Here is a 22,519-nt window from a genome sequence, read left to right on the forward strand (position 1 = left end):
TGTAGCCAGGCAATGTGATAAATTGGACCGCGGCCGTTGGCAGGGGCGCGTACGTGCGGGGGGAGGGCCTTAGGTTAGGTTAGGTAATTCCCGCGTATAAAAAAAAGGTTAGGTTAGGTTAGGTTCTTTCATTTAATAAACAAAAACACTACAGTTCACCTATTTTTTTACTTTGCCCAAGATAGGGTGGGCATTATTCATAATGGCCGGGACAAGTGAATGTTCATGCTGTTTTAATCACATTCCCCAATTGAGCCGGGCATTATTAGAAGAATGTATTGTGTAGCATGAGGGTTTAGGATGCTTTCTGATATGTCTGATATTTCTGAATTAGGAATATCAACAAAACGGTTAATAAGGGTATTATCGCAGTCTATCTGAATTTCCTGGACTTCATTATTGAGAGGTGGTTCTTGAGTATGTCTTGTAGGTGAAACTGGATCATGATGTTGTTTTCCACAATTGTGGGAAACCGATGGATTTGTTACCACTTCAGCTTGGTCTGAGGATGATGTCGACGTTCTTAGAAAATTTTCATATTCTATCTCAGAGACTATACTCTGAAATATTGTCAGAAGTGTAATGGTGTATGAAAGATGATGGTTTGTATTGAAAGAGGAAACATTATGAAAGAGAGATGAATGTCTGAGGACAGACATAAGATCAGGAGAGGCCGAATGTGGGAATGCATTGCGAAATGGAACGTAAGGAAATGACAGAGATGCAAGATGTGCGGTGAGTGAGATGTGAAAGGGAGAAAGAAGATGCGAGACAAGAGGGCAAAAAAGTAAGAATGTAGACGCGTGCCTGTGAACTGGACTCGGGGTGTAAATTAAATAAAAAGAAGTGTTTATGTAACTTTAAAGATGTTTAATTTTCTACTTTGTGGTATTACTTTGTCGTTTTTCGCGCAAATTAAAGTTTTCAGTTATCGTCAAATTATGTTGTATCCTTAGGGACTTCATTTGCTGAAATGGGCCAGGCTCGGGCAAAAGCTTTTCTAAGATTGCTAATCGAAAATTATAAAGATTTAACTTGTCACCACTTGAGTATTTATCAAATAAGTAAATCGCGTTACTCATGCTCATTTGGAGAATATGTATAAAAAGTTTTTTGTACCAGCGCAGCGTCTTTCTTTGGCATAGATAATAGGCTAACATTGGTCTTGAAGGTTTACCCCAGACATAAAGTTGTTGTAATGGACGATAGCTGTGGGTTTCAATAACACTTGTCCTCTCTTGTTAGCAACTTCCATCATCTCGTCATCATGTTCTGTGGATATATAGAGCACGTACCGCTTGTCTCTCCATTTGCCAATGTGGACACCATTCAAGAACAATGATTTGTTTTCTCCCTTTTTGAGTGTAACTGATCCGAGATCAACTGGGTTATTTTTTCTTTTTTTACCCAAAGTGCCTGTGCAGTATGTTTGACGTTCTTATAATTTTACCGCTAAATTGTAGGAATTATAATAATTGTCCATATACACGCTATGTCCAGAGTCCAGTCTTTCTTCGAGCAACTTCAGTACATTTTTTTCTGTGTGACCTTTTCCTGATGTACTATCGTTTGCACCACTATATACTTGGAATTTTAAGACCGTGCCATCTGGTTCTGCGAGAACATATAACTTAATTCCATATTTGTGGCGTGTTTTTTATGTATTGCCTAAATATTAGTCGACCTCGCCATAAAACCATCGACTCGTCAAGTGATAATTGTTTACCTGGGCTGTAAATACTTTTCATAGTATTGTTAAAGTGGTCCATGATTGGGCGAATCGGAACTAACCTATCCTCTTCACGTGTAGTACACGGCGCCCGGCACTTAGTCGCATTTTCGCGAAACTTCCGATGATACCAGCAGAAGGCCTCCAACGCTACGTCATCATGGGACTGGCTCCGGGAACGTCGGCGCCATCGCGTGACTTCGAACGGGAGCGGGTACGTGACGACGAAGCTAGAGCGGCCACCTGCCGCGTCAATTCGGTAATCGCCCGTTTAAGTTCATTAACCTCGGAGCTCGCCGCCGCGGGTGGCGCGGGCGGCGCGGCCAGCTGATGTATCTGTGATGTCGATGTACCGATTATGTCTGTTATCGTGTCCGCCAAAGTAGCCAGCTCGTCTAGGCTACTTTTTGGTTGCGATGCGATGATGACCTGAATGTGCGTAGGCAGACGGCCGCAGGGCCGGTCCTAGGGCGGTGCGAGCGGTGCGACCGCACCGGGCGCCTTCAAGGGGCGGGGGCGGTAAAATAACCAAAATTTACCAAAACGTGAAACAAAAGACGTTCGACCGAAGTCGAGCACACGCACGAACAAAATTGCGGGGGAGCGGGCCGCGGGGTGAACTGTCGGCCGTCACTTGTTTCACTAGGCAGGCATTGTCTATTGAATTGTCAATTCAAACGCGCACGAGTTTATTTATTTGTATACATTGTGGTAAACTGCTAATAATGGTACGTACTTAGACTATTATAATATAGTGATGCATTCGAAATAAAACCAGAGGTGAGTATTGTTTATAGAAGTTCCTTTCTAGTGTATTTCGTTCGCGTTTGAGCAAACTATCGTTGATGCCCGATTCCGGCTTGAATGCGCCATTTTTACACGACTGCCCAAAAAAGAGTGTGATGTTTTTAGGGTTCATGTACCTATGTATGTAACTTTCTTAATTCCACCATAATTTTTGAACTGCTCAATAGATTTGGACATATGGAGTATCGTTGGAATCCTTACATCATTTCGATTAACATAGGCTATATTTTTTTTGGAAAAAGTCGTTTTACCACAGGGCGGTCGTGTTAAAGGTCGATAAGATAAAGACGAAGGGAATCGTTAAATATTGAGTTATTGAAGTTTTTACTTACTAAAGGGTTTAATTTAAGGCTATATGCTACCTATAGCTAGGTTAAATGCAATAACTTTGAAATGTTAAGAAATTCAATTCAAAATTCAAATAATTTTATTCAAAGTAAGACGTTTCCGTGACAAGTGAAACTTATCAGCGACACTCCAGAGCAAGAGTCAGACCAATATCAGTTGTTAATGCTAATTTTTCAAATGATTTGATTAATTCCAAAATTTTATCTTTTACCTTGCTGTATAATTTCTCACAAATGAAGGAAGTAAAATGAATACCAGAAATAAAAAAGGCTCTTAAGTACCAAAACAAAAAAGTGGAGGAATTTGTGTTTCAAATAATAAATCATCTTAACAGCATATTTCTTTTATTTTAAACTTCACGTGGTTATGATTACAAAAAAATGCTTTTATTTAACAAAAATTAAGTATCTCAACTTATTAAGCAGTGACAATAAACTTACATTTTCTAATCAGCCTTAGGAAAACTTAAAGTCCTATTCTAAGTAACTTAAATAAGGCTCTAAGCAGGGACTGATTGCGGTTAAGGTATAAGGGTACGCTACCGGTATAAAATAATGGTAACGCTTTCTTTTAAAGGTAGACCGAAACCGGTTAAGATTTACGGTTACACTACCGGTTCATACCGGTATAGATATTTATCATACCGATATTCATAGCATAATCAAAATTATTTCGATACCGAAAAATATTTTGCGTTTGTGTTTTACCTAGATCCTATGCTCGCGAGTGCGACGTTGCCAAATCGCGTGGCAACGTCGCACTCCGGGGTACGGAGCGTAACGCTAGGCAAGTAGGCACCTTTCATATTTGATATTTCATTCCATCCTAGGTTTATCGCAGCAAATACACGTGCATTGCTAACATTTGCCGTCGCCTCGTCGCCAGACTAATTTTATTGTTACCTACTAACTCCCATAAAGAGTTTACGATTCTGAATGGCGGGATTTTTAGTGTTACCGGCTCCCGGTATATCTAGAATAGAATAGAATAGAATAGATTTTTATTCAAATAAACTTTTACAAGTGCTTTTGAATCGTCAAATAATTTACCACTGGTTCGGAATGCCGTTCCTACCGAGAAGAACCAGCAATAAACTCGGCGGTTGCCGAGACTATATCTGATATATCTGACTATTATAATATAGTTATATTATCCTTTCAGGGTGAACACGGAACTAACCTTCTCTATCACTTATCGTCCCATCATCCAGATGAGTACAAAATAGTAAGTGATCGCAACAAATTAAATCAAAGCAAAGTAACACAATCAAATCATGAAAATGATTTGAATGTTTCAAACATTTCTGATAATAGTAACCAAACTCCTTCTAAAAAAAAATACTCAAAAACTTAATTATTTGCGTACACAGTGCGTGGACTTGGTGACTGTGCACGGAAGGCCCTTTTCACTAATAGATGATATGGCATTTAGAAATATTATAGCTATGACTTCCATCGGCCCAAAAGAAGCTCAAACTTTAAACTCGCGGTCAATAAGAGCATCAATTACAGCAACAGCTGAACAAATACGACAAGATATCGCTAAAGATATTAAAGGCAGACTTATTTCATTAAAAATCGACAGTGCTACCCGCCTGGATCGAACATTTTTCGCCGTCAACGCTCAATACATCGAAAACGGGTCAGTGGTTGTTAATACTTTGGGTATAGCAGAAATGTGGGATAAAAACACTTCAGAGTACTTACGAGAAAAATTATTATACATAATAAAAAAAATCAAAATGAGCGTTGATCAAATTTATTCGATCACATCGGATAATGGTGCAAATATGTTGAAATTGACCCGTTTGATAAATGAAACATTAATAGAAGATAGAGAAGACGAGATAAGTGACGAAGACTCGGATTAAGATTTAGAAGAATACGAGGATAGAATACTGGAGGTCACTTTTCAGTCTGAAGATTCAGAACCATATTCTATCAATTCCATGCGCTGCGCTGCTCACTCACTGCAGCTCGCTGTACAAGATGCGTTAAAAGAAGATGAATATCAACCCTTAATAGAACAAGCGCGCAATGTCGTCAGGAAACTCCGAACGCCTACAATGACAAACTTGATAAAATCAGCACACAAAAATAAAGCCATTTTGGACAATAGCACTCGCTGGCATTCAACATTTGATATGCTTGAGCGGTTGAAAAGTTTAAGAGACTGCTGTTCTGAAACACCCGGAGAACCTTTGTATTTGTCAAACACAACATGGGACGCAATTGATGATTTGATAAATGCATTGAAACCTGCCAAAATATGCACGAAAATTTTACAAGAAGTACAATTAACTCTGGGCGACTTCTTTTACCACTGGACAAAATGTTTCATAGAAACATCACACGTGTCAACACCTCTTGGACAACAGATTTGCGTATTTATGAAAACAGACAAAACCTTCTGATGACCAATGCTACTTTTGTTAGTGCATTGTATTTGGATCCACGATTTCAAGTGGTTTCATCGATTACAGAAGAAACTATAGCAGTTCAACATTTAAATACTACTTGGATGAAAATGTTAAAACTAGGAGCAGTGAAAGATTTTTAATACAAGAAGATGATACAGACCGTCCAACTACTTCTTCGCGTGTATCGGAAATAGAAGATGAAATTGAAATGATTTTGTCTCAAACAGAACAAGTGAGAAGATCTGAACAACGCATTCGATACATTCAAACACGGGCTGATATTTTGACTGTTTTACAAAACTTTTCCAACCATCCTCGTCTTACGCCAAAAGAGGATATATTATCATTTTGGGAAAAGAAGGCGCTACCGAACCTCAAATATATCGCCTGGCAAAAGTGGTGCTTGCAGTGCCTGCTACGCAAGTTAGCGTTGAGCGCCTATTTTCTTCCTTAAAATATGTAATGAATAATTTGCGTTACAACTTGAATGAAAATATAGTAGATGATATTTTAGTAATAAGAAATAACAAATAAATACCTTCTGTTTTCACTGGCGTTACGTCTAGGAATAAAAGTTCAAAATTACATGCACTAATAAGAAAACTACTATTATTATTAAATAATATTTATTTTGATTATATATCCACAGATATATTGGCTAAAAAAACTAAACTTTATCGCAGCAACAACCAAGACGTCCTTAATGAAATGTCATCATAATATTTAAAATCGGTTAAGTAGTTTAGACATTGTGAGACACTTGCAAACATGCATAAAAATATTCGCACATATTCTACTAAAATCATAACCTTCCTGTTACGTAATCGGGTAAAAAGGAATATAGCAAAAAAAGAAGAATAATTTCTTCAATTTATATGCTTGTTCTAACATTCTATGTAACTTAATCGATTAATAAGTTATCGAGAAAAGTTCGATATAATTCAAGGAATCAATGATCGATAAATCGATACGATCGATTCGGTTGTAAAATAAAGATCATCTTAAGTTTTTCTACATCTCTAGATAAAGATATCATTTAAAGTAGATAGAACCTTAAAAATGATAATCACGAAACATGAGACACACTTAAAAATCTAAATACGATGATCTTAAAGCGGGTTGCAGACCAAGAGCTAAGCTAAGTTAGTTTAGCTTAGCTCGCATAGCTGACGCAGTTTTCCATACTTGTGTGCAGACCGCAAACTATGTGAACTAAGCTATGTGAGCTAACTAAAATATGCGAAGCTATGTTAGTTGTGTATGCCGATGCGCAGCTACGCGAGCTAAGCTATGTCCCTCCCGCCTTCCCCGCACGCCCTTCGCACATCCTTCGCCAGTGCTGTCCAGTGTCCTTTGTCGTACGCACGGTCGTTTCGTAGCGAATATGGAGCAATTTATCGAAGTTGTTAAACAATTTCCTGTGTTATGGAACACACAGTTAAAGGACTATCACAATTTAATTAAAAAGGATGTTGTATGGAAACAAATAGTGGAGGAAATAAGTAATCCAGACATACCAGACGGTGAGTTTAATTATTTTTTATTTCAAGTTTAATCTAATTTACATTATTAAAATAATTACAAAATAACTCTCTGACACGAAATGCTTCTCTAGTTGCTCGTAAGTTGTCGTATTGTACTGATCTTAAAGTTTGCTGTTCTTCAATATTGACGGTATTGCCGTTACTAGTTGTCGTTCTTGAAGACATTAAATAATTGTGCAAGACACAGGTAGTCTTTGTAATGACGTCCACTAGTTCCAATTGACATTCAAATGGTCGACGAAACACACGAAATCGCGCTGTTAATATGCCGAACGCATTTTCTACTACATTTCGTGCTCTACTGAGACGATAGTTAAAGGTGTTTTTTGCTCTGTTATCTAAACATGTACTCCGTGGGTACGGCCTCATAAAGTGTTTTTGTAATGGGAATGCTTGATCACCTATAAACACAAAAGGTGTTGGATCGCCATCAGGCGTTAAAGGTTTATGATTGGGCAAGTTTAATTGCCCGTTTTGTAATTTGTGGCCAAATGCACTATCTGCAAAAATACCTCCGTCGCTAAATCGGCCCATTGAACCAACGTCTATTATAATAAATCTTTTGTGTGCATCAACGACTGCGAGAAGGACGACAGAATAAAATTTTTTATAATTAAAATAATTAGAACCCGACTGAGGAGGGCATTTTATTGAGATATGCTTCCCATCCACGGCACCAAGGCAGTTAGGGAATTGCCATTTATCATTAAAGTCTTCTGCAATTACTTCCCATTCACTTTCTGTCGGTAACTTCATATATATTGGTTGCAAATGAATCCAAAGTGCATTGCACACATCTTTAACAATCAAAGAAACTGTATTATTACCCACTCTGTAATTGTATCCAATTGTTCTAAAGGAGTCGCCAGTAGCTAAAAACCTGAAACACATAAATATTTATTACTAAGTTTGACTTGGTGTTTGTTACAGTGAAAACTGCGAAGAATGAGTGGAAAAAATTACGAGATAGTCATCGAGAGTCACTCAAAAGGATGAAAGCCAGTACAAGTGGTCAGGCTGCTTCTCCGGCAAATAACTAGGATCATTAACAATTATTAATCCTAATACTTAGGATTAATAATTGACCATAAGTTCAACTGGCATGAGCACATAAAGCATGTATGTGATAAGCTCAGAGCATTCTTGGCAAACTTATTTATAATTAGAAAGAGGTTAAATTTTAAAGTCAAATTGATGCTGTACAATGCTCTTGCCGACTCCATAATTGCTTATGGGTTGAGTAGCTATGGTCGAACCGACAAGTCGCACTTACAACATGTTTATCAGTTGCAACTAAGGATTTTAAAAACCATTGTTCCTCTTAATATTAAACTACTTGCAAAAAATAATGAAAATCTTATATTTAAGTATTGTAAAGTGATTAATATTTATGACAAAGTACAATTTACGCTTCTGAAAGAACAATTTTTTAATTTAGCCATACAAAAGGAAGTTATTAACAAAATTCAGACACGCAAAGTAACTCAAAAAAAACTAGTTACCATCTTTGCAAAAAATAAATATGGTGAGCGCACCAGCGCGTACATGATCCCTCGCCTAATAAATAGTTTAGATAATACTTTTAGGTCAGGACTTACCGAATTTAACCTTAAACACAAGTTAAAATCATACTTTCAAAACAAATATTAACAATTCCCATTTTTGAAAAATTAAAAATAACAAATTATTATCTTGTAATGTTCCCTAGTGCTTCTATAAATAATGTATATATTATTTATGGAAGTACTATACCCAAAATCGATTAATGGACGGAATGATAAGCAACATACTAAACCTTAGTGGTTTTTTTGTTGTGTTAAAAGCATTTGTAATACGTTCAATATTTGATAGTTAATAAAAAAAAAAAAAAAAAAAAAAAAAAAAAAATGGAAATATGCCGAGTTACTCGAATTTCTTTTACCCCACATGAAAAACCGTAAGAGAACTGGTAACGTATCAATTAATGATAAAAATACTTTGGCCAGTACATCAACTCAAAGTCAAAATACTTTGCCCGGTACTTCGATCGAAAGTCAAAATACATTGCCCAGTACATCAACCGAAAGTCAAAGTACTGAGATTTTCGAAGAAATTCCGAATGATGATGATGAAAATACTTCCGAACCACCAAGGATAAAAAAAAGAAAAGTTGCCGATGACGCATCATTAAACGACTTACTTCAGAAAGTCGATAACGATTTTATGAAGCGATGTGAGCAAAGAGAGCAACGGAAGGCTGAGGAGGCAAAAGAGGCGGAGAAACACAGACATCCGTTAAATTTATTTTTTGACAGTATGTGCGAGTCAACTAAAAAGCTTCCCGATTGGATACAAAGAGATGTAAAAAAAAAGCTTTTTCAAATTGTAAACGAAGCAGAGGAAAATTATGAAAGTTATTTGTCTAGGCAGACTTATCAATATGGGTACTCATCATCATCCACATTTTCGACGCCAACTCAAAACGATAACTTAGATAATTTGTAACCTTTTGGCATTTACCAATAACAAATATAAATAAATGTTTTTTTTAATTAAAATAGTTTTGCTTACCTTAAACAAATAGCTAATCTTTCTTCTGGGGTTATAGCCTTCCGATAGTTAGTATCTTGTTTAGTAATATCTCCGATAATCAATGATAACAAATCATAAAACTGAACTCTTGTAACACGATAATATAACTGAAAATGTTCATCATCTAATTCGTAAAATAAAGTTCTAAACTCTCCACTTGCGTGCCGAGATTCAATGTGTTGACATATCCAAGGTCTAGAATGTCGTTTTCTTATATAATAATAATAAGTCAGTATTAATCTTCTTTTTCTATGTGTAACGTATTCATCATCGGAACTTTCTTCATCGATTATATTCATAGCAAGCGCCTGACGTCCGTCTAATTGAACTCCGCAACACTAACTGAGCTTTGGCTTAGCTCTTTGTGTGCACGCCATTTATTTCTATCTTAGCTTAGTTTGGCTTAGCCTAGCTTCCCTAGCTTAGCTTTGGAATAGCTTAGTTTTCGGTCTGCAACCCGCTTTATGGTCACACACTCTGCACGTCACTATCAATATTCCTTAGAAATTGGCTAATAACCATATCAAAATTATTGTTTGTTTTACCTCGGCACCAGGAGCAGAAACTGCAGGAATGACTTTTTCAGATGTTGAAATATATTCTTGGCCATGTGTTTTTCGTCGTTTTCTTTCAAAACTTGAAGTTGAACACTGTTTTTTCCTTTTATTTGCACCACTTACATTGGACTGACGCGCGTCGAAGTCGGCCATTTTGATACAAAATGAATCTGACGCCAATGGTCTTTAGTGCCTTCTAAAAAACCGAACCCATGGCACGTAGTACTCGCGCGAACTTCATACCATTATTTTGTTAGAAAAATACCATGCTGGGTCCTTAGTGCTTTATTTGTGTTGTTGGGCGGCATTTAGAACCGAACTTACTTAGTTTGATTTTTAACTTTTTGGTACTTAGTGCCTTATTTACTGCAAGTATTCATATTGTATAAAAAACTAGGGCTGTGACAAACGTAACGATAAAAGTAAACAATCATCTTTCAAACTATTAACAAAAAAAAAATTAAAGTATTATATTACTACAACAATTTAAACATTCGTAAGAACATGTAAGTTTTTAGTTTAGTTCAAAATATCTTCATAATGTTTTCGGTGATCTTCATTTCTAAGATAGGGAATCATTGCTAAAAGATCTTTTTTCTTCTCCTCAGTAATTTTGCTTTTACAATTTAGTTTAGGCAATGTGTATGCAGAAATGTCATTAAGCGTCTTGCTTCGTTTTAGAAGATTCACAACTTTCCAGCTCTCCGTAAAACTATGTGCTTCTTTCATTCGAATTACGAACGGTTCTTCACTATCAAATTTCAGGTGACGCGCTTTTGAAATTTGCAGTGTCGTCGTGTTTAAAAAGGTTTCTGCAGCCAACTTAAAATCATAAAAATCTTCAGTACTCATTGTAATAGTCCGAAATGGTTGTTTGAACCGAGCATTTTCAATAAGATGTTTTATGTCATCGGGCACCATACATTTTGTCACCCGTTTTCGTTTTTCAATCATTGCGAAGTCTCGGTCACATGAGAGATAAGAATGCCAACTTATCAAAAATTTGTGTTCAATGGTCTTAAAAGCTTTCTTGAAAGTCAAAAATGCCCATAAAAATAAAAACATTTTATTTTTATTTTGACCACAACAGTTATCGCTCCAAATGATTAAATTTTCTTTGTTTAGTGTAATACTACTAAGTATCTTAAAAATGCATGAAGCTATCTCATTACCTCCTCTACCTGTGATACTTTCATTCCATAAAATCATATATCCATCGCCTGTGTTCTCGATGTGCAGACCAAGATTATAATTTGCCAGCTGCCGAGAATAATACATGGCTCCATGAGTTAGTAATGACTTCGCCCTCGGTTTTCCTGAGTTACGTGTAAAGTTTCAACTGTATAATTTTCCGCTTCCTTAGTGTTGCTTCCATTAGTAATTCTATTAGCATCTTCCCTAGCCGTGATTCTTTTTTCCAATTCCTTTCGTATTTCGCTTATGGAATCATCTTTGGTTTTCAATTTCAACTCGTAAATAAGATCTTCAGGAAATTTACTGAATATAAGATGACGTAGGTGGTTATGGTTCACGTCTTCTCCCAATGACTCAAGAACTCTCAAATGTTTCGCTATCTCGTTGAGTGCTCTTCGACATGACGTTATTGTCGATTCGGACGTAGCCACCTTCGATAGTGCCGAGTAATGTGCATCAACTAGATGAGAATCCTTTCCATATCTTTCTTTAAGAGTTTTAATCGCAATGCTGTAGTTCTTATTCGTTGTGTCAAGACCTTCGATAGCCTTTCTAACTTCTCCTTTCAACGAGGATTTAAGATATAATAATTTGTCCACTTCTGTTATATTTCTCTTGTCGATATTTGACTGGAACTGATCCCAAAATTGATGCCAGCTTAGTATATCCCCTTCAAATTCTGGAAGATTCAGTTTAGGTAGACGACATGATGTTATAGTATCAGTTGCCCTATTTGTCGATGAAATCTCCGTTTTATTCTGAAATATTTTTAATTTTACAATTAGTTCCGCTAAACTTTCTTCTGCCTTGAGCTGAATTTCACTAATTTCACTAATTTCATCCACTTCGGGAACATTTACCATTCTGAAGTAATTATTTAAATCATCGTTTAATCTCGTCGAGAGGTTTTGTAATTTAGTCTTGATTACTTCTGCATTGTAGATTAAGTCATTGTTCAGAGAGCCGAGACTAAGAGCTTGATTCGAGAGAGTTTCTATTTGAGTGGCGAGAAGTTTAAAGTCTTGTTAATAATAGTTCATCCATAATAAATATTCTGGAACAGATATTAAGATTGGCTTGTCTAATCATCCGTTCATATCTAGATCCTTATAGCACTTTTAAACTTTTACTATGTCATTACTTATATGTCCGCCCAGCAGATACATCCCACTGAGTTACATCCCCCTTAACATACAAATCCAAACATCAAGGTATTCCTTGTTATGGATAAATAATAATTAAGTATAAATACCAACGTCGGCCGGCCGGTCGGTTGTAACATCAAAGCCCATCATGGTGGTTCTTTATAACCAACTTATGAAGGGTGTTGATCGTCACGACCAAATGCTGTCTTACTACACTTGTGAGCACAAATCAACGAGGTTTGCGAAAATAGGCATTTATATTCTAAAAACTATGTTTGTGAACGCATATTTTTTGTATAGGCAAAGTACAAATGGGGGCGATTTCTTTGGAAGACTTCAGAGAAAGTCATATTTGAACTGTTACCTCCAAAAAATATAAGCATTCCACGGCCAACGTTTCCAACGCACATGCCATCTCCTTTGGAACGGAATGACAGCGGGTGCATCAAACGCAGAAACTGCGCGAGATGCCAAAGCCGAAAAAAAGGTAATTAAGTCGCATGTACTTACTGCCCTGACTGCAACGTTGGGCTGTGCATTGCTTGTTACGGACCGTATCAAGTACACTACACTTATGCTCCTACCATTGTGCGAAGCAGACGTTAATTGCTATATTTGTTCATAACGTAACTTGCTATAACGTCAATGGCATCGCGACGCAGTTCTGCAGATATCCAAAGAGATATCTAGAAGAGAGAGGAAAGAACATGGAACAAAACGTACCCACCCTTGTAGCAAATTGAAACCGGTACCATTAGAAAGGTCTTTGAAAATATTTAAACTTGTTGTATGACACCAACTTTGTAGCTCATGGGGGAAAAAAGATATTCGGCGTTAAAAATGCCGAAAATCATCGAATTTCCCTCAAGCGCATTCAACATGTTCGCGATATAAATGTGCATAAGTGCAAGTGAGATAGATAGTGTGGCGTCAGTACCTCCGCCGCGCCGCCTCGATCTTTTGTTCTCGCCAAGTTACTAGTTAGTACTACCCGTACACATAAAGAATGGTATTGAAAATGGCGTCGCTTTCTAACCTCTCACTCGCACTTAGCGGATTGTCGCTATACATCCCGTTTATGCTGACAAAACCGGCCTACTTTGCCGCCATTTCTAATCCCATTCTTTATCTGTACGGGTAGTACCTGTTTGGAACTATCTTTGAGCGCGCGCATTTTTGTCATCTTAGTTTTTTTATCATTGTTTTACCTACAACCTCAGCCTTCACAACGGACTTTAGTGTATTGCTTAACGACTGGATTTGACGAAATGGAAGGTGAACGCCGTGTAGTGTGTATTACGTGTACAAGATCAGTACTACGTGACCGAAACCGGCATCATCTGACGCGAGACTATTTGGAAGACAATCCAGGCTTCACAGAGTACGTGATGGAACGGATTAACATAAATGAGGTTAGTAAAAACTTAACTGTTTTCATTTATCATACATATGACTTAGTAGTATTTGCTCTTGCAGTGTCTTTGTGTTTACTCATACCTAATACGTAACGTCAAAGTATGCCCTCAAATAAAAAATAACATGAAGATAACTTGAGGTTTTTTTCTTTTAGATGGCCCTCAATCAAGTCCAATATATGTGTCATCGTTGTTGGGTAGCTGGAAGAAGACAGCAAGCCAGGTTCGAACAAGAACAAAACCAAGAACTCGGAAATCCAGAGCAACCAACCATGCAACCAACGTCGGTTCCAACTTATAGGCGGGTTGCAAATACGGCGCGTCACTGCTTATTCCGCGGGTGCATCAACCAAGAACTTCATAGAGTGTCCAGCTTTATAAAAGTACTTTTGTTAGTTGATTATAGCGTATACGTTCCTGAAAATGCACGCATTTGTGCACATCACATCAACTCAAATGATTGGAGCTCCCTGTATGAAAATGGGGAGACGATATTCACGCCAGATCAGCTAAAAGACATGATCGACACGTTACGAGCTGCATATAAACATAAGACAAATATAGATTTTGACAATGTAAAAAACATTTCACCTGAGGATCTATTTTACCTAACTGGCTTAACACACCAACAATTCTCAACCATTTTAAGTGAAACACCGTCTCTTTTAGCTCAATGTAAAAGACCAAAAACTGCACTGGGTGTCTATTTATTAAAACTTAGGTCTGGTGAACCAAATACTCGTATAGCCTCACAAATAGGTGTATCTCGAAAAACGATTGGCGTTTTACTTAAAACTGCACGAAACTGCTTGACGCAGGACTTTGTTGTTCGCCATTTAGGTTTTAATCATATAAGCCGTAATGATATCATAGCTCACAGCCTTGCAGTGCCATCATATTTATACTCCAACCCTTTAAATCCAGTGGCGATAGTTCTATGTGATGGTTCATATATATACGTCCAGAAAAGTAAAAACTTTTTGTTTCAAAAAAAAACCTACAGCTTACACAAGTACAAAAACCTGTTAAAACCCTTTTTAATTACATGCCCAGACGGCTATATTATAGATATATGTGGACCATACGCTGCAACCAAAACGGATGCCCAAATCATGAGTGATATTATGAATGATACCACGTCCCCAGTGCATATAGTATTACAAACAGATGACGTTTTTATCTTAGATCGAGGGTTCAGAGACTCTATACCAGAAATAGAAAGTGCAGGTTATGTTGCCCATATGCCGCCGAGCAAAGACAGACATGCCACACAGCTCACAGACATACAAGCAAATAAATCTCGACAAATCACAATAGTGCGATGGGTCATTGAAGTCATAAATGGATGGTTCAAAAGAGACTACAAGATATTCAGGCATACACTTATTAATAAAACACTCCCTCACGTGTTTACAGACTTTCGCATTGCAGGAGCACTTATAAATGCATTTAGGCAACCTCTGACGGACAATGAGCATGCCCAAGCCTTTATCGGAATAATAGCTCAAAGAATAAACGAACACAATATACTGGGCAATTATGTAGTCACAGAAAATATAAATCGACAACGGGCGGTGTTCACTACAATGACGGCTACATTAATACCATTTCCACAATTGACAGAAGAAGACGTCATTTTATTCAGTTTGGGAACATACCATTTAAAACTCGCTAGATCGTACGTTGCCGAGCATTTGCGAGGTGGAGATGGTTTATATAATATAGAGGTATCTTCTAGCCCTAGCCCTAGTATGGCGGAGCATGGGCTGGTGACAGAAAACTGCTCATTAATTAGAGGCCGCATATTATCGAGGCACGTCTCGAATAAAATATATTACACATATATTTTGCTTAAAGAGAACATCCAGGGCAGAGAAGCTATCGCAGCATATTATTGTTCCTGCATGACAGGTATGAGAACTCTAGGCGCCTGTGCCCACACTGTTAGCATAATATGGTACTTAGGTGTGGGTAGGCACCTAGATAACTTCGTTGGTCCGGCAAATGCCTGGGACGATGTAATAATTGAAAGTAGCAATACCATATAAAAATGATGCTTCTTTGTTCTGTAATAAAACTGTGCTTTTTAAGATTGATGGTTTTTTATTTAATATTTTGCCCGTAGCAAAAACGAACGGTATGGAGGTAAGGAAGAGAGAACGTCTTAGCTTTTAAGCTGATGGTCTCTTTTTAGAATGGAAGAATGTCTGGTTGTTCATTTGGTTTATAGAACAGAAAAATATGCTATTGTTATAATACTTGGCAATTAAAAATGCAAAAAAGAAGTTATCATAACTTCGGTCTCCCATTCATTCATTCATTCGTTCATTCATTTTTCTGTCAGTCAGTTATGCCTCTTCTAAATGACACCTAGTCTAAAATGCTACACGGTGGGTACGGGTTCCATACAAAATTACCCATTGTTCTTTTTGGAGATGACGCCTTCGATGCGGCCACGACATCAACCGCTGTACTGTCCGACGAGAGTGATTCCACCTCAGGCACTTCAGCTAGGTAAGCACTTCGACTTTGAAACAGAGGTCAGAAGTCCTACTCCGGATACCACTCATACAGAAGACTCGGACGAGTGGACTGAAGACAAGTGGACTGCTGAAGAGATTGAAAGGGAGCAATTCTCAGCGCCACCAGAGCCTAGGCTGAACATTGAAAATCCGGAAAATAAGGCACCTTTGGAGTATTTCAAGGTATTATTCAATTTTTTTTTTAAATTGGTAATTTGGATCAATGGGCAATGGCCATGCAAGTGTAGTCTAGAGTAGACCTCATAAGCCTCAAAATAGAATAAAAAAAGTGGAAAAATACAAATGAAACGGAGCTATTAACATTTTTGGGTATTCTTTTTTATATGGCAAATATTTAAAATGGTATTTTCACTTTGGTGGCGCTGAACGCGCTGCTGAAGGAGTCCCCTCGCTGTGACATATTTGCTGACAAATGGGCTGACCTCATAGGTCTGATCCTGCACTTTTGCGAGTATTTATAGTTGACATATTAGATTATTGAAATTTATTTTTATTGTGTAATTTAATTAGTGTTATTGGACTTAAAAGGTCCGTTCTAATTAAATAATTAATTAAATAAATAATAATAATAGTAATAATATGGGAACAGTAGGATTGAATAGATTTAATCATTACGAGAGAAAAACTCAATTAGCAACATTTTCTTTAGGTAATTATATGAGCAGGAATAGATTTCTTCTTATTTTGAGAATGCTATATTTTACATCTGAAGATGTTTCTCGAGATATTTATTTGGCGGTCGAACTATTGATAGTTTAATAGTTCGACTGATATTGATCAGTTAATGAGAGAAATAATATATCCGAGCAAAAAACTTGTAATTGATGAATCTATGGTTTTGTTTAGAGGACGATTGGCAATACGGCAATACATAAAAAAAGAGACACAAAGGATCGAGCCAAATTGGCGCATCAAATTATACGTCTCAGCCGATCCACATGGTCTCATGCACAGGTTACACATGTATAAAGGTTCTGCTGATACTGAAGTTGGGGGCAAAGGACATGTAGATAAAATTGTTTTAAAATTATTAGAGATATATTTATACACTGGTCACTCTGTATATATGGACAGTTTTTACACAAGTGTAGGCCTTGCAGAAAATTTACTTCTGAAAAAAAACATTCTGTACAGGCACTCTCCAACGTAATAGGAGAAAGAACCCAGCTTTGGTGACCAGAAAAATTATCCAAAGGTGGATTTGTTTATCGTTATAATCGGAAAGGTGTTTGTATTATGAAATGGAAAGATAAAAGAGACGTTTTGTCGATCTCTACTGACCACTCACATAGAACGACAGAGGTAGTAAGGCGGCCGAGATCACGTCGCCGCGAAGCTGGCCGGTCGGTTGTAACATCAAAGCCCATCATGGTGGTTCTTTATAACCAATTTATGAAGGGTGTTGATCGTCACGACCAAATGCTGTCTTACTACACTTGTGAGCACAAATCAACGAGATGGTTTGCGAAAATAGGCATTTATATCCTACAAACTATGTTTGTGAACGCATATTTTTTGTATAGGCAAGGTACAAATGGGGGCGCTTTCTTTGGAAGACTTCAGAGAAAAATTCATATTTGAACTGTTACCTCCAAAAAAAAATAAGCATTCCACGGCCAACGTTTCCAACGTACATGCCATCTCCTTTGGAACGGAATGACAGCGGGTGCATCAAACGCAGAAACTGCGCGAGATGCCAAAGCCGAAAAAAAGGTAATTAAGTCGCATGTACTGTCCTGACTGCAACGTTGGGCTGTGCATTGCTTGTTACGGACCGTATCAAGTACAAACCACTTACGCTCCTACCATTGTGCGTAGCAGACGTTAATTTCTATATTTGTACATAACGTAACTTGCTATAACGTCAATGGCATCGCGACGCAGTTCTGCAGATATCCAAAGAGATATTAGGGAAATTTTTGGAGATGACGCCTTTGATGCGGCCACGACATCAAAACCGCTGTACTATCCGACGAGAGTGATTCCACCTCAGGCACTTCAGCTAGGTAAGCACTTCGACTTTGAAACAGAGGTCAGAAGTCCTACTCCGGATACCACTCATACAGAAGACTCTGACGTGTGGACTGAAGACAAGTGGACTGCTGAAGAGATTGAAAGGGAGCAATTCCCAGCGCCACCGGAGCCTAGGCTGAACATTGAAAATCCGGAAAATAAGGCACCTTTGGATTATTTCAAGGTATTATTCAATATTATTTTTTTAAATTGGTAATTTGGATCAATGGGCATGCAAATATAGTCTAGAGTAGACCTCATAAGCCTTAGAATAGAATAAAAAAAGTGGAAAAATACAAATGAAACGGAGATATTAACATTTTAGGGGATTCTTTTTTATATGGGAACAGTAGGATTGAATAGATTTAATCATTACTGGAGAAAAACTCATTTAGCAACATTTTCTTTAGGTAATTATATGAGCAGAAATAGATTTCTTCTTATTTTGAGAATGCTATATTTTACATCTGAAGATGTTTCTCGAGATATTTATTTGGCGGTCGAACTATTGATAGGGGAGGTAGGGGAGCATTGGGCAGTCGGGAGGTTTGGGCACCCCCTCATTCCTCAAAATGTATTCTAGATATTTTTTGTTTTCTACCACAGCACTATAATTTAATAACTGGCAACACCGCTTATCAAAAAAGTCAGCTGTCATTTCACTTGGTTGTCAAATTACATGCGCTTAACGGTTTGTAGCGCACAGAAGTAAATATTTTGATTGTGACTTGAAGAAACATAACACAGAAATCTGCAAGAAAGTGTAAGTATCCGTGTTAACTTCTTCTATTGTGTTTAATGAAGATTATATTTACCAGTCAATTAGGATTCAACATTTGATAAAAATAAACTTATTCAAATCTATTTGAAAAGTGAGGTCATGGGGAGCATTGGGCACGCAGGTAGGAGGGAGGTTTGGGCATGCCCAATGCTCCCTCTGTTTTTAAGTGTTTTTTGGTGTCATAATTTTGTGCTTTTTTTATATGCCTATTGGAATTGAATGGTTAATCATTTCTTTTCAGGACAATGCCGTTTTCATTTTTTTTTAAAGCGACGTGAAATCCCTAAAGATGTTATTTTGCGCACATTGGAAGAGGTTTCTAAAGGAGGAAAAATTAAAACTACTGCGATGAAATATGATATACCCAGGTCTAACCTTCAAAGATACATATAAAGCAGGGTAGCGTCGTGAAAGATATTTTGTCTAAATTTATATCATCTCAAATACTCACAAAAGATAAAGAATAAAAAAAATTCAGAATATCTTGTAATGTCGTTTAAACTAAACCATAGACTGTCAAAAATGAAGGCACGTGAATTGGTTTATGAATACGCTACTGCCATTGAAAAAAAATGCCAGATAACTGGACCAAGAAGAAACTTGCATCCAAAAATTGGATAAGGGGATTTTTTAAAAGATAATCTCAGCTTTCGATAAGGACACCAGAAGCTACCAGTCTCTCATGGGCCACAAGTTTCAATAAGAAAAATGTCGGAGATTTTTTGAAAATCTTAAAACTGTATATGAACGACATCGCTTCGGTCCAGTTTAAGAAATTAATTCGAGTATCGACTAATTTGTGAGAATAGTTGATACTAGAATTAATTTCTTAAACTGGACCCTTTCAAGTAAAGATTTTTATATAAACCTGTGAGGATGATACTGCCACTGTCGCAATTAAAATACCATAAGCCTACGTTGTCGTATTAATTTAAAAATTGCGAAAAACCAAATTAAATTTGATTTCGCGGGCAGGCCCGTCTCATGCTCCTTAAAATATAAATTATTAAAATATATTAAGTCCAACATCGTGCATTATTGATTCTAAGTCACATTGTTTAATTTTTCTAAAGTCTATGATAAGAAAAACTGTTTGTCTTACAATTTTTATAGCAATGTTATGTATAATACTTAAGCATAGTAATATAGTGAAGCAATATCGTGCATATTAAATTCAGTGCCCAAACCTCCCTATAGGGGTGCCCAAACCTCCCTCCCAGCGGGAGGTTTGGACACTTTGGACATGTGTTCGAAGATCTTTTATAACTTTGAAACTAATTATAATACCAAAACTTTTCTTAGCAATAATTACTGCCAAATATGTGTGCTTGATATATTTGGAATACAATTTTTATTATGATAAAAAATAACAGTTTTATTAACATTTATGTAAAAAAGTGCCCAATGCTCCCCTACCTCCCCTAGTTGAATAGTTCGACTGATATTGATCAGTTAATGAGAGAAATAATCTATCCTAGCAAAGAACTTGTAATTGATGAATCTATGGTTTTGTTTAGAGGACGATTGGCAATACGGCCAAATTGGCGCATCAAATTATACGTCTCAGCCGATCCACATGGTCTCATGCACAGGTTACACATGTATAAAGGTTCTGCTGATACTGAAGTTGGGGGCAAAGGACATGTAGATAAAATTGTTTTAAAATTATTAGAGATATATTTATACACTGGTCACTCTGTATATATGGACAGTTTTTACACAAGTGTAGGCCTTGCAGAAAATTTACTTCTGAAAAAAAACATTCTGTACAGGCACTCTCCAACGTAATAGGAGAAAGAACCCAGCTTTGGTGGCCAGAAAAATTATCCAAAGGTGGATTTGTTTATCGTTATAATCGGAAAGGTGTTTGTGTTATGAAATGGAAAGATAAAAGAGACGTTTTGTCGATCTCTACTGACCACTCACATAGAACGACAGAGGTAGTAAGGCGGCCGAGATCACGTCGCCGCGAAGCTGGCCGGTCGGTTGTAACATCAAAGCCCATCATGGTGGTTCTTTATAACCAACTTATGAAGGGTGTTGATCGTCACGACCAAATGCTGTCTTACTACACTTGTGAGCACAAATCAATGAGATGGTTTGCGAAAATAGGCATTTATATCCTACAAAATATGTTTGTGAACGCATATTTTTTGTATAGGCAAGCTACAAATAGGGCGCTTTCTTTGGAAAACTTCAGAGAAAAAGTTATATTTGAACTGCCAAAAAATATAAAAATATAAGCATTCCACGGCCAACGTTTCCAACGCACATGTCATCTCCTTTGGAAGGGAATGACAGCGGGTGCTTCAAACGCAGAAACTGCGCGAGATGCCAAAGCCGAAAAAAAGGCAATTAAGTCGCATGTACTGCCCTGACTGCAACGTTGGGCTGTGCATTGCATGTGCATCGGGTTGCCATTGTTATTCAAGGACACTGCAAGTAAATGGTGGCAAGGCGTACGCTCCGAAACAAAAAGTTGGTCGGCAGCTATTAAAAAGGAGAATGATCATACACGGGCCACGCTTGTGTCAGAAGATAATTATTATCATAATTTATGTTTTATTTTATAATTCAGTTTGGCATAAAAAATAAAGTGCTGACTATCCCGAGATTTTTTCCTCATTTTAAAAGTACTTCAATTGTTACTATACAGAAATCCAGTCTCCATTTTTATCGGTAAACATACCATAGTGATGTTATTTTACGAAATCGATGATCAAAATCGGTGGTGGTCGAGTTATAATCGATTAAAGACTATTATTTTCATAGTAATATTAAAAAAAATCGATATTTTTTACAAACCATCTTGATCGAATCGAATCAACTCGATAAGTGCTAGTTGCAGGTCTATGGTTTTTGCTTTCTGTCAATTTCGATAATTGCAGTCGTAGTGTTCACATACTCTTTGATTGCAGTTTTCAGGGTGGTTCGAATTTAGATATTTTAATCCCATATCGTTGACCGTTGCGCGTTGTCTTGTACGTCGAGTTGAGAACTATATTTCCTTCGTATTAAGCTCCGTATATGCTATAACTTCATCATAAAAATATAGGTATAGGTAAATGCAATGGCACCTTGTACATCTTCAAATAGTGATTCATTGGGAATAACTATGTACTTGCACCATATAGGCAGCACTAAAATCGTCCTGGTGATATGTGGAAACTACTACCTACTTTACTTTACCTAATAAAACCTACTTACCAAACCTAACCTAACCTTTTACATAAAACTGTTTTTCTCAGAAACTAGGAGGAATAAATTAAAAATTCTTTTTTTATATGAAAGTAGGGATATCAAACTTTATTATATGTAAACTTTCATTGAGACACAAAAATATTTGTAAGTGGCCCAAACTCCATAGAGTGCTGGTCATTCTCTTTTAAGATCCGCATTTGCCCCAAAACGTCAACCGCACGACACATACATGGAAATATTCACCAGTCCACA

At 37.1% G+C, this 22,519-nt stretch overlaps 2 protein-coding genes across 2 annotated transcripts; one reads left to right on the top strand and one right to left on the bottom strand.

Annotated features, from left to right (window-relative positions):
* Window positions 1-233: 233 nt before the first annotated feature.
* LOC123876055 lies at window positions 234-11,291 on the bottom strand. The gene is made up of 5 exons (XM_045922182.1): window positions 9,398-11,291; window positions 6,902-7,727; window positions 1,948-2,065; window positions 1,178-1,368; window positions 234-560 (listed from the first exon to the last, which is right to left on the bottom strand). Exons 1-5 carry the CDS (start codon window positions 9,715-9,717, stop codon window positions 234-236), a joined length of 1,782 nt encoding a protein of 593 aa, XP_045778138.1. The 5' UTR covers window positions 9,718-11,291.
* Window positions 11,292-13,017: 1,726 nt separating this feature from the next.
* LOC123876056 lies at window positions 13,018-20,714 on the top strand. The gene is made up of 5 exons (XM_045922183.1): window positions 13,018-13,726; window positions 13,885-14,304; window positions 16,231-16,434; window positions 18,266-18,469; window positions 20,586-20,714. The coding sequence occupies exons 1-5, from the start codon at window positions 13,583-13,585 to the stop codon at window positions 20,712-20,714; spliced, it is 1,101 nt and encodes a 366-aa protein (XP_045778139.1). The 5' UTR covers window positions 13,018-13,582.
* Window positions 20,715-22,519: the final 1,805 nt, after the last annotated feature.

This window comes from Maniola jurtina, chromosome 21, assembly GCF_905333055.1.
Source record: "Maniola jurtina chromosome 21, ilManJurt1.1, whole genome shotgun sequence".
Taxonomy (NCBI): Eukaryota; Metazoa; Arthropoda; class Insecta; order Lepidoptera; family Nymphalidae; genus Maniola; species Maniola jurtina.